Source organism: Leguminivora glycinivorella, chromosome 13 (assembly GCF_023078275.1).
Source record: "Leguminivora glycinivorella isolate SPB_JAAS2020 chromosome 13, LegGlyc_1.1, whole genome shotgun sequence".
NCBI classification, from domain to species: domain Eukaryota; kingdom Metazoa; phylum Arthropoda; class Insecta; order Lepidoptera; family Tortricidae; genus Leguminivora; species Leguminivora glycinivorella.
The window spans coordinates 3,116,569-3,129,332 of NC_062983.1; the positions used below are offsets into that span (position 1 = coordinate 3,116,569).

Consider the following 12,764-nt stretch of genomic DNA (forward strand, 5'->3'; position numbering starts at 1 on the left):
ACCCCGGATCGTTTATTTGGTTATATTTATTTATTACTTACATATTAATATTTGAAAAACCGCAGTATTGAATATAAATTTTAATTCAAAAGTAATTAAGATATAACCTCACGATACCTACATTTTTATTCATAACTTATAGAGACTGCATCCGATCTTATCTTCTCTCATGAAACGCCGCTGGCGGACCGAACGGGCGTGTCACGTGAATTCGTACGTACGTACGGACGGATCTACGAACGTACGTACCCTAATTTCACGTGATTTATTTTCACGTGACGAACGAACCAGAAATCCGTTGCCGTGTATCACGGCAACGTGCGTACGGCTACGTGTTCACGATACACGGTCACGACCGGGAGCCCTACTTTTGACATAGATTTACGGCTCGGAATTGACACTTAATGCCAAACTACAAATAATCGGTGGCGACAAGGCATTTTCTGTGGCGCCATCTATGTGTGGTGGAGTGTAAGCGCGTTCGTAGGCGGTCGCATTTTAATGTATGGGATGGTATGATCTTGTTATATTTAATTTATGGTCAAATAAATAGTTATTTGTTATACAAGGGGGCAAAGTTGTATTTTAACGCAGAGTGTGAAATTATAACACGCGAGAAGTAAAATACATTTGCACCCGAGTGTAACACAAAACTTTTCCCCTCACTATAGCGAGGAAACTACAACGCAAAAAATGCGTTTATCACTGCTTCCAGTAGTTCCACAGGTGATAAATCATCTTTATTACCAGATTCACCTACTTTTATCAATTTAAAACAGTTAATTTGACTTTATTCAAGGGCAAATTACTTTACCCACTAGTGGATAAAATGCGTTTTTACCCGCTGGTGTTAAAGGACAAAACACGTCGTGTTTCCGAGCTAGTGAGGGGAAAAAATACATACAATCAAATCATAACATTTTCCATTGTTAAGTCAAAAGAAAAAAGCTCCCACGGCCCACAGCCACGTCTACAACTCTCGCCATACTTAACCCTATTGAAATGCTAACGCAGGTTACATTTTAAATGGGAAAAGTGAGTTTCTTTTGCTGTGAGAGAAATGAGAAATGAGATTTTTATTGATAAAATTATAAGTAAATATCTGGGCAACCGAGCTTCGCTCGGTTCTGTTTCGTATCCTTGACATGTGTCGCCATCTAGTTCAAAAATGAATAGTACCTACATCGAGCGAAAGAATTCTCAGCCTTAACAACACAACTACTCCACACGAGATGGCGCGCATTTCGCCACAAAAACTCAAATAGTGTATTTTCTATTCGTTTTAGCCTTGACCTGTGTCGCCATCTAGTGTTTGCAATAAATAGTACTTACATCGACCGAAAGAATTCTGTCTTAACAGTACAACTACTGCACACGAGATGGCGCGCGAAGAAAAACGCATGAAAACTCGAAAATTCGCGTTTTCCGGGACCTAAGGATAAGTTAGACCGATTTTTCACCCCCAAAAACCCCCACATAACAAATTTCTGCGAAATCGTTAGAGCGGTTTCCGAGATCGTCAGTGTAAATAAATATATATATAAATAAATATACAAGAATTGCTCGTTTAAAAGTATAAGATTTTACATGTCACTCCAATAATAAATAATTCTTATTAACTAAACAGACAAAGGGTTAAGATTAAAGGTTTCCAGAATCAAAACACTTTTGTTCTTGTTTAATGTAATATGAAACTTGAAGACTTAAAAGGGCTTTTTAGACATTATACACCCGTGCAAACTCTTATTCACAATGATTAATAGAAACGCGCGTCTTTTGTTTTTCTATGGTATTCGTAATTCAAATTACAATAATTATAAAGGTGAATAATTTTGAATGAATGAATGAATGTTTATTCACAAGAAATATGGTGAAATACAGGTGTTATAAAATAACTAGCTATTGCCCGCGGCTTCGCTCGCGTTAGAAAGAGACAAAAAGTAGCCTATGTCACTCTTCATCTCTTCAACTATCTTCACTTAAAAAATTACGTCAATTCGTCGCTCCGTTTTGCCGTGAAGGACGGACAAACAAACAGACACGCACACTTTCCCATTTATAATGTTAGTATGGATAAAAACAAAGAAGAGAATAAAAGTGATCACATATCAATAATTTTATTTAAACAATCACAATGACTTAATATCACTAAAATACAGTCAGTCGTTTCTTAAGCTTTACAGTACCTTCACTTAAATACAACAAGATTTTTTTAACATTTATTTATAATTTTGTAAATTACAACTATCTATGCTACTTAAGTTACATTAATTTACGATGTTGGTAAATTTCGTTTGATAAATCAATAACAAACAAAGCCTTTTTATTTTCATTTTCATTATAGAAGAAATTAAAACAAAGTTATCACACATTATATTGAAAAAAAGTTTTTTTTTATTAAAAAGCGTTTTTTTTTAATTATTACAATGATGAAAGACAAATTATTAAGTGAAGAAGGAATAAAACTGTCGAAACATTATTCAAAAGATTTTTTTAGTGGAATAAACTATAGTTAAACCTTTTAGAAATTTGTGATAATGAGTTATTACGGGTGGTCACAGAAGGAATTATGGACAAATAAATATTCACAAATCTGAAAAAAGTACAACTTATAATAACGTGGAGCAGGTAGTTACATCAAAAAAAAAAAAACATTTTATCGTAAAAAAATATTTTAAATAAAATGATTGCTATTTTAACATTATACTTTTCGTAAATATTTCTGAGTTTCTGACCGGCAGTTAATTTTACAAAAACAACAGAAATCCGCAGGAAATTTTATTTAAATTGTTGCCTATCTTCAATCACTTCAATTTTATTCGCTTAATTGTTTTCAATTTAAGAAAACACATAAGTTGAATATTGCAGACGAGAGTAAATTAATTTGCGATGGCTTGCCGGAGCAATTTAAAGACTTTGCAATATTTTTACGCCCCTAGTTACACACAATGTTTTTCATCCCACTTGCAATTAGTGTAAAATATATGTAAAAAAAAACTTAAATTTCATGACTCTCTAAGGAAAACGACTTTAAAAGTCGTTTTCCTTAGGGAGTCATGAAATGTATGGGAATAGAAAATTTCTATTCGGACATTCCACGAGTCGTCTCATTTGCCAAACAGGGTACCTAGTATAGTATGAATTTTCTGAGATGCACTTTTCGGTTTTGCCCTAATCTGTTAAACAAAGGCCTTTGTTTCTATTATTCGCCGCGGTTAGCTCCCGTTTCCACAGCACGTGCGAAAGTCTCAGTGTAGTTAAAAAGCAACTATCATGATAGCAATAAGGTTCTAGTGCTAGAAGAGCGACAGGGAGAGATGGCTACGATTGCCTATGAAGCGAAAGTGACTGTGACGTTGCCTAATCGTAGAAGTTTTTTTTTATACCACGTCGGTGGCAAACAGGTATACGGCCCGCCTGATGGAAAGCGGTCACCGTAACCTATGGACGCCTGCAACTCTAGGAGTGTCACGTGCGCGTTGCCGACCCATTAGAAACTTGTACACTCCTTTTTAAAAACGTAAAACAATTCAAGCCCCATAATTATATTAACAACATAAAACATGGAAAAGCCCATCTGAATTATAAAATGATATTCTATTTGTTCAAATGTCGTTCATTAACCTCCAGACAAATAAATGAATACCTATTTATCGTACAAACATCTTCTGTTACAAAAGCCTTGGTATTACAGCCATTCTAATGATATTAAAATATGTTTGCTTTAAACTGCTTGAAATACAATCTTCTTAACATTTTCTTTGGGTTGAAATTTAGATATAACTTGGAGATGAAATTGTGATATACCACACGAAATGGAACCCTAATTGGACATTATTCTTAATTTATATCTTGTACAATTTTGCACTTTCCATGTTTGTAAGTAAAGCACATAATCTGTGACGTTCTCAAGCTAAATTTTGTAATTTTCTCGTATTAAAATCGGTTTCAGTAACAGATTGGGGGCGTTGTTTCATTTCACCATAAAATTAATGTAATTTTCCATTCATTAAAACAGTGGAGTAACGTATTATAAACTCATAGTAGATTACACTGAACTGGTTTACACCACGATGTAAACATAAAGCTTATCTACACTATAATGTAAACATAAACTTGTTTACACCACAGTGTAAACATTATGTGAAAGTGCAGTGTAAGCGACTAAGCGTAGGTCTAATTCATCAAATTTTCATCCATTTGTGGATAAATGGACTTGGAATTTATTTGGATGATATTCAATCGTTTAATTGAATATTCCGTATAAATTTTAAGTTGTTTTTAAGTAAATTAGTAGATATAAATACTTCTTTTGATAATTTATGCCATGTTACAACCAATTAGGTAGGTATGTAAAAATTGATACAAAATATTAACTACATAAAACAATAGCTAAAATGTGCTCAAAAAATCTTACTTATTTTCTATCTAGGTACAGTCAAGGGCAATAATATCGCACAAAAAAGCCACAAAATTATCTGACGCAATATTATTTCAAGAGTCATAACAGCGTGGTATATTTATGAGGCCTTTTTTTATGCGATGGTCTTTTAGATTTGGTACGTGTTTACCATTTAATGATGCATACAAAAAAAATCTGATTGAAATGTGATTTACGTTTCCTTATAGCTAACAACAATTACTCAATTTCAATATTTTGTACATTTCTTATTGTTAATTTTACGTGCTTACAAATTTATTAAAATGTCAACAATTTGTTACTCAAAGTACTTGATAAATAACTGTATAATTTAACAAATAATTGAACATTTTGAGTGATTTAACACCATTGATGTAGGTATGTTACCGTTTCACCAGAATCAAAGGAACAGTGAAGTGTAAACATAGGTATTACACATGTTATTCAAAAATAGGTCCCATAGCATATTGACCTGGCTTCATAAGAGCATAGTTCAGATACATATTTTTGCATTTGACTGTACTATCAGCTGCAAAAGTGCATGGAATAATTTTGAATTGACAAATTTGCCGTGTACTTTTGCAGCTGATAGTACATGAAGTTTAAGTACGAATCGGGATGTCAAAATCAAATGAACCTGTCTCTTTTCAAATTATCCGATCCGATATCGGATGTAAGACCAATAGCAATATCCTATACGTTAATATCCGCCTTTGACATCCTTCCTACATCCGACGTCGGGCCAGACAATGTGAAAACGCTCTAATGATAATATAAAGGCTGTATGCGCTAGGACTAGTAAAATTATATTATCGTAGTAGTAGTAGTAGTAGTAATACACTTTATTGTACAAAGATAAGAACACACACAGTAAAGAAAAAAATCGTGTATTTCATGATATAGGTATCTAAAAAGCCGCTCACATAAAATAGTAATTTTTCACCTACAACTTACACGGAATGACAACCATATTCATTCAGTATATTTGTACCCTTACGGCTTTTCACTCTCTTAGTAACAAGTAACATTTGTTTCGTAATTAATACTAGTTGGGCATATTTTTTTATTTTGTTGTCGATTTCACTTTTTTTTATTTTTGGATCACACTTTTTCCACTCAGAATCACGAGCTCTTTCGATTCTAATAGGAGACAAAAAATGACCCAATTTTTTTATAAAATTTTCTGCTTTCCTCTGAGTTACGATTAAACAAGTTCTATGAGATATTGTAACTCAGTGGAAAAAAAGTAAGACATTTTTTTCTCATGTGGATTCGAAAGAGCTCATGATTATGAGCAGAAAAAGTACATAAATTCACACATTTGAAAAAAAAAGTAAAACCGACAACAAAATAAAAATTGGCCAAGTTACGCTCATGAGCGTTTTCCACGATAAATCTTGAAAATCGAATTTCACCAGATCTGGACGTGTCCGGCTCATTCTTAGAATCATATTACGTCATGATTTTAGTATGAACTTACTACGTGCGTGACGTATTGAAAACTCGAATTTTGTATGAAAAATTAGGGACACATTTTTTTATCGTCGGGATCGAATGAGCTCCTGATTCAGACACGTCCAGATCTGGTGAACTTCGGTTTTCGAGTTTTATTTTGGAAAACGGCCCCATTCTCTCATCGCAACCTTACGGACGGACTTACACCCTAGATGCAACTCTCCTTGACCTTTCTGCTGGTGGTGACAACTTCGGGCCGGAACCGCGCTGACGCGATGTCAGCACTGCGCGCGGTCACACCGCGATTCATCACCGATATGCTCTGTGAAGACTGCAAATTTGTTAATAATGAGCATTTTCAGAGTTTGGGTCCCCCCAATCAGCAAAAGTTGTTAACAAAAATTAACTCGCTGTCAGTTTTGTGACGACAGTTAAGCATAAAATTGGTGTAAAAATTTACTTTTTTCACATTCTGAATGTAGATTATCAATCTCAAAGTTTATGTAATTAATACAAAAACAATATTTTTATTGAAATTTAATGCTTAATTATCGTCACAAAACTAATAACGAACGAATACGACGAATTAACACGAATAACGAATTAACGTGAGTTAATTTTTGTGAACAACTTTCGCTAATTGGGGGGTACCAAATTCTGAAAATGCCCTAATGTCACATCATTTACATTTATTCATTTCTTATATTAATTGCACTTAAAGTCGACATCTGTAATTGAATTAAATTTTCAATAATTATTTGTCATTTTTTTTTGCAGTGAAAATACTAAGTGTAATACTTTGTGTGTAATAGTTTATCAATTTGTATAGTTATGAAAATTATGTGATTATTTGGTTTAATAATTTTATAATTATGTTATCAGCACTGTTAACTGGGTGTGATTTATGCTGTATATAAATTGCTACTCTATAAGTAGTTAAGCTGCACGCTGCATGCAATCAAAAAGTTTGTATACCTGCACTCGCGGGTAAAACATAGAGAAACAACATGTACTGTTACCACCTAAAAAATGTACCTATGTTTTCACAAATAAAGAGATTCTGATTCTGATTCTGATTCTGAATGTAAGGTTTTTAAATGATAAAAAAACTTTAAGGCCCACTTGCACCAATCACTTAACTCAGGGTTAGTGGACTGTCATCCGTCAAATCCATATAAAATTGTGGGTTAATCCTCCATTTTCGTTGCTGCAAGTGGCCCTTAGGTATATTTAAATCAATAATACCTATTTTATGCAGAGTTGAAAAAAGGGGTTAAAAAGTGTTATTTAAATTAGATAACAATTGCCCTATTAAAGCAAGTAACAGGGAAAAAATATTATGATTTATACACTGAAAAAGTACTAAATTCATGAGCAGTATTCTAGGGAATAAGGCCTCTTAATTTTAAATTTTCACGTTTACAGCCTAATAGTGATCCCTATTATAGTCGAGAAAATTGATTATTTAACAATTTGCGGTTCGTGTACATTTTGGTTGACACTTAGGGTCCCCCCACATCTAGCGTCTCGCGAGCGTCGCGTCGGGCCAACTGTATGGGCAAAGCCTAACGCCGCGTCGACGTCGCGTCGACGCGACGTCTTTTTCCATACAGTTGGCCCGACGCGACGCTCGGGAGACGCTAGATGTGGGGGGACCCTTACCAATAACTGTTAAAGAATCAATTTCATTGCACCGCAGCAATGTCAACTAGGGGGGCAATTGTAATGAAACTAAATATTTTTACACTTTTAAACTAGGTAGGATTTGCTAGGATGGATGATATATTTATTATGCCCATAGGACAGGCGTGCCTAGGGAATGCAATCTCGACGAGATTGGGGCCCAGGCGAGATCTCGGGAATTCATGAAACCAATCTCGCGAGATCTCGAAATTGGCGAGATTGGCCGGTTTGTGGGTTTATTCTCGTAAATAATCACAATATAGCCACAGTATAATAAAGAGTACTATCGTACAATATGGCCACTTCCGCTCCCCGCTGAAAGCGCCGCCCACCCCCTCTTGGTTACCTCACAGTTACCGCCTGTCAAAAATGCGAACAGTCAGACCGCCGGTCCCAAGTAACACTGTCGGATTTGCGAAATGACTACTTTCCAGTAGAGCCAATCAAAGTTTTGCAAACAGGTTTTTGCTCTATAAAATTGTCAAATTATGATATTAAGTTATGAAATTTAGGAATAGTTAATATTTTTAGATACTCTTAAGATGTGCATAAGTAAAAATAAGAAAATACTTGAGGAAACCTCAGAAATAGTACAACCGACATTCTTGCCAGGAGATTATTAAACGATTTTGTCGAATGTGTCACATACTACTTTTTTGTTTGGACATGGTTCATATAAAATGGTCGTATGTGTCACTAACGCCTTTTTTTATTGGACAATAGGTAATAATATGGGTTGCATGTGTCATTTACGACTAAATTACCTGTGTTGTGCATTTTCTTCTATAGTGGTGAAATACGACAGCTAGATGTTGTGGTTTGTGTTTAGAGTGTGTGAGCTCGCGAAGTCGGCGGTTATCCATACAATATTGTGGGTAGTGGCACAAACGACCGCGTCGCCCTACCCGCGCTCCCGCTAACATTGTTACAACGCGACATCCGACATTGTAAACTAGACGCTGTGTAAGATACGACGTTCTTGTGACATATTATTTCGGAAAATAGAGAGAAATGTAAAATTCTGAAAATGTCATATTATAAATTTGGATGTTTTAAGATCATTAATGCAATAAAATGAAAATGACGATTTTGTAGATCCGACAGTGTTACTTGGGACCGTCGAGACTGTCATATCTCACTCATACGAGTACAAGCTTGGTACGCGAACGCGCAAGCTTGGTAGGTGAACACCTACACGAGCTTAGAATGTGTGCTAACAACGCGCCTCTTTCATATATTTGATCACCAGTGTCCGAGATGTGATATAGCAATGAATAAGGATAACAATAAGAAGAATGATTGCTATTATGAAACAAATATTTATCTTGACTATTTTTTCATATATTTTTTATGTATTTTACATTGTTTAACATAAATTACGTACCTCACCACTCGCAATATATGTTTTTAAACTTTGAAGTATAGATTATCATATCACAAAATAAAATAAAATTATTCATGAAGGAGTAAAAGCGTGCCAAATTCGTATTCATTTCCAAGCCAACACACACAGTAGAGACTACTTAAATTGATGAAAGGATAAAAATTTAACATTATAAAAGTCAAGGTTATCCCTACCATCATTAAATAGACCCACATAAGAAACATTAGCTGTACTCAATTAATTATGACTAGTTGATTACACTACAGATTGGCTGAGTCCCACGGTAAGCTCAAGAAAGCTTGTGTTGTGGGTACTCAGACAACGGCATACATAATATACAAGTACTTAGATACATAGAGAACATTCATGACTCAGGAACAAATATCTGTGTTCATCACACAAATACATGCCCTTACCGGGATTCGAATTCGAGACTGCGGCGTAGCAGTTAGGGTCACTGTCACTACCCGCTGGGCTAGGCAAGACCGGTCGTCAAAAATATAATAATAACATATTCAAAAATATAATACTTATATAGTAGTGGGAATATTTAAAAAAGAAATAAATATATATATAATGCAATAATTTGATTTTTTGAGTGTAAAATAGAAATTGTTATTGGTTGCCTAACAAACGACAGCCGTAGTAAAGTTGTTGTAGGCTTCTGCTCTCTCGACATCCAACAAAACTCTGTGCACGGAAATTCGTAAAATAAATGGTTATATACACAGAGCTGTAAGTTTAAATTAATACCATAATGGCGAATCAAGCCCTGGCTGACACTCTTCGAATTATATCGAAACGGTCTGAATCTGTTATTCGTCATTCCGAACTGAGATAGGTAAATTATTGAGCGAAATAAGCGAGTTGAATCTCTAGATCTCTACTGAATTAACGAGTTGGCGAGTTCAGTTAAATGATATAGTTCATATAAATCACTTACAACTTGCGAACGAAACATGTCTAGTCATTTCGCGAGCTTCGAATAAGACGTTTTATGCTTGAGTTCAATCTCGTTGATCTCGCGAGATCTCGTCGATTTTTCGGCCGAGATCAATCTCGCTAAAAATGACCGAGATCTCGTACAAAAGAGATCTCGCGAGAACGAGTTTGCATTCCCTAGGCGTGCCATATGTGACCTAGTGGATACATAATGGCACAATAATTAATAGTTTAGATATCGTGAATTTCGCTTCTTGCCCGTAGCTGTAAGGCCTGTGTGCAGTGCTATGCCTACCTCCTTCTCACTTTACACAAATACATCTTTCAAATATCGTTCCAATATCGACGTATATTTGAATTAGTTTATAAGCATAGAATGAGCTAAACATAATTGGTTATAACCCTCCAAGACAGTATCAAATAAGCTTAACATCATAAAATACACACGCTGTAACCGGGTGGCCTTAATAGCTTACCTTAGGGAGCTCATTAATGGTAATAATGACTTTTAGAACGACACGGCGCGAGTAATTAACGGGAATAAGATAACAGGTGCCTTAACCGAATGGCATTTCTGCGACGCAAAACAAACGCCGCAAGAGGTAGTTTGGCTCTCTCGAGCCAATACGCAAGAGCGATAGAGATAGATATCTACGAGCGTTTCGTTTCGTTAGTTTCGTGAGCCTTAGAGAACTGAAACCAATACGAACCAATACCTACTTTTGATATCTACTGATGGATATTCTAAGCTAGTGAACTAGTGAACTAAAAGAAAAGAGTGATTTACTTCACAGTGTATGAAAGATATATATCACTTTTACGTTTTTGGTGACACATTTTGCGCACGTCTAATTCATTGTACGGGGAAGGTGAGCAGTGTCCCCAAATGGTTCCCCACTAGAACCATAAATCAGGAATCAGAAATATTTATTGTATTATAGTTATAAATTATATACAACTTCCGTGGCGATTACTTAAACTGCCATATTACTTAAATTTTCAGTAATAAAAATATTACACTAAAATCCCAACCTTTTAACGAGCTAATTAAAACCTCTCTTTAATTCATTCAAGGAACTTTTATTCTTTTTCACCTCGTTCCTACCTACCCTACCTACCACAGACTACACACGCGTAGACGCCGCATTAGTGTAACGGCCCAGCCACGATGGTCTAAGCGCGTCAGCGGTGAGCGGATGAGCGGCATGAGCTTCCATTGTTTGACATGCACGCCCCGCCCCAGCCGCAGTAGTGCGTGAAGCAGCCTTGCACTTAGTGTTAAGTCTTGCACTTAGTGTTAAATCTTGAGGCTAGAATGAGTGGGCCGGAGCGTGCGGCGTGCATGTCAAACAATTGAAGCTCAAACAAGTTTCCTGAGTCGACGCTGCGGAAGGTGGACACATGCTCGCCGGATCCGCTGCACGCCCCGCTGAACGCCCCGCTCTGAGCGTCTACTCAGTCCTTACACTTACACTTATGAAGCATTTACAAAGAGCGCATGATCACCAGACAACAGAATAGGAAACTTTAATAGTAACATACCACGATTTGAGTAGCGTAACTGAATTTCATTTTACACCATGTCCTAGTAACAACGCAGGTTCTACAATACTATCTTTTTATAAATATTCCATAATTAGGCGAGTAGATCATTACTTTTTTTTGCCATTTTTTTTATTTTGAGTTTTTTAGGGAATTTCAGGTCAATTGTACTCAGAATCACGAGTACTTTCAATCTCACTGGGAGACAAAAAGTGTCCCAGTATTTCCATACATTTTTCTTACCCCACACAACATGTACGGAAAATGGTAACAAAATAAGAAAAAATCGTATGGGACAATTTTTTTAACTACTAGGATTGAAAAACTAGTGATTCTGAGTAGAAATATCATATTTTTTTTAATATCATATTTCATAAAAGTGGTGAAAAAAAAAGAAATGCTCAGTAATGGTTGTAAACGTTAACAAAACTGGAACAAGAGCGGTTGCGTTCCTATACTAAGGTAGGGTAAGCTCGCCTCATTCGGTGACTCGCCTAATTTGGTGATATAAACTTTGAATCATGATTCCGAAGAAACAAAGTGAATTACGGCCTATTAATTAAGCTATAATTCCGATGGCATTCCTGTGGGTCAACTAGACAGAGCGAGATAGTTAATATTTGCTTTCTCGCGCGAAACCTCATTTCGGCACCGCGCGGACACGTATAAATTGGTTTTCCGTTTGTAATTCGTTTTTAAATAATAAAACTGCCTAGATTTGTATAAAAATTGGACAGTGTATTTAAGAAAATATTATATTTAAGATATCAGTTATTATTTTTAACAAAACTTGCATAATTTTTCTGCAGTAAGTTGTGAAAGCCGGTCAAAAAGTTATCAATTTCTCATTATTGACGCTGCAACGGTATCACCAAATAAAACAAGTTAAGTATATGACTTGGGGCGACAACGATTTTCATGTCTGTGTAATCCAATACGGGAGCGACAATCACATACACAACTCTGGCAGGTGTAGTGTGCCTGCGGCGAACAGGTATCGCGCTGATGACACTTGGCGCTTACTTGCGAGTGCCGCATAAATTAGTACAAGTGGTGACATTTGACGAATGCTTCGTCTAATTTGAGGTGGTCTGTGGTACCTGCACCTCAAATAGGAAAGTCTGAAAGCTCCTTTCTTTTGCAGAAAGCCATCTTATCTTTTTTGTCCCTTCCCTTCGTCCTTGATAACCGCGGAAGCGATTAAAGAGAAATTTCACTTTTTTTGACAGTTTCGTTATAATATCATGACAGTAGGATTTATTTAAGGTTTAGAACGTCTACCAGGAGTTTTTGACGTTCTTAAAAGCTTTTATTCAACTTGCCTTGTTAGTAGGTATG

General features: G+C 35.8%; 1 protein-coding gene across 1 annotated transcript in view; it reads right to left on the bottom strand.

Annotated features, from left to right (window-relative positions):
* Positions 1-6,083: 6,083 nt before the first annotated feature.
* Positions 6,084-12,764, bottom strand: part of LOC125232674 (neural cell adhesion molecule 2-like) — a 347,116-nt gene continuing 340,435 nt past the window's right edge. The window contains exon 17 of the mRNA XM_048138427.1: positions 6,084-6,206. Coding sequence (XP_047994384.1) covers positions 6,084-6,206 — 123 coding nt within the window. The remainder of the gene's footprint in view (positions 6,207-12,764) is intronic.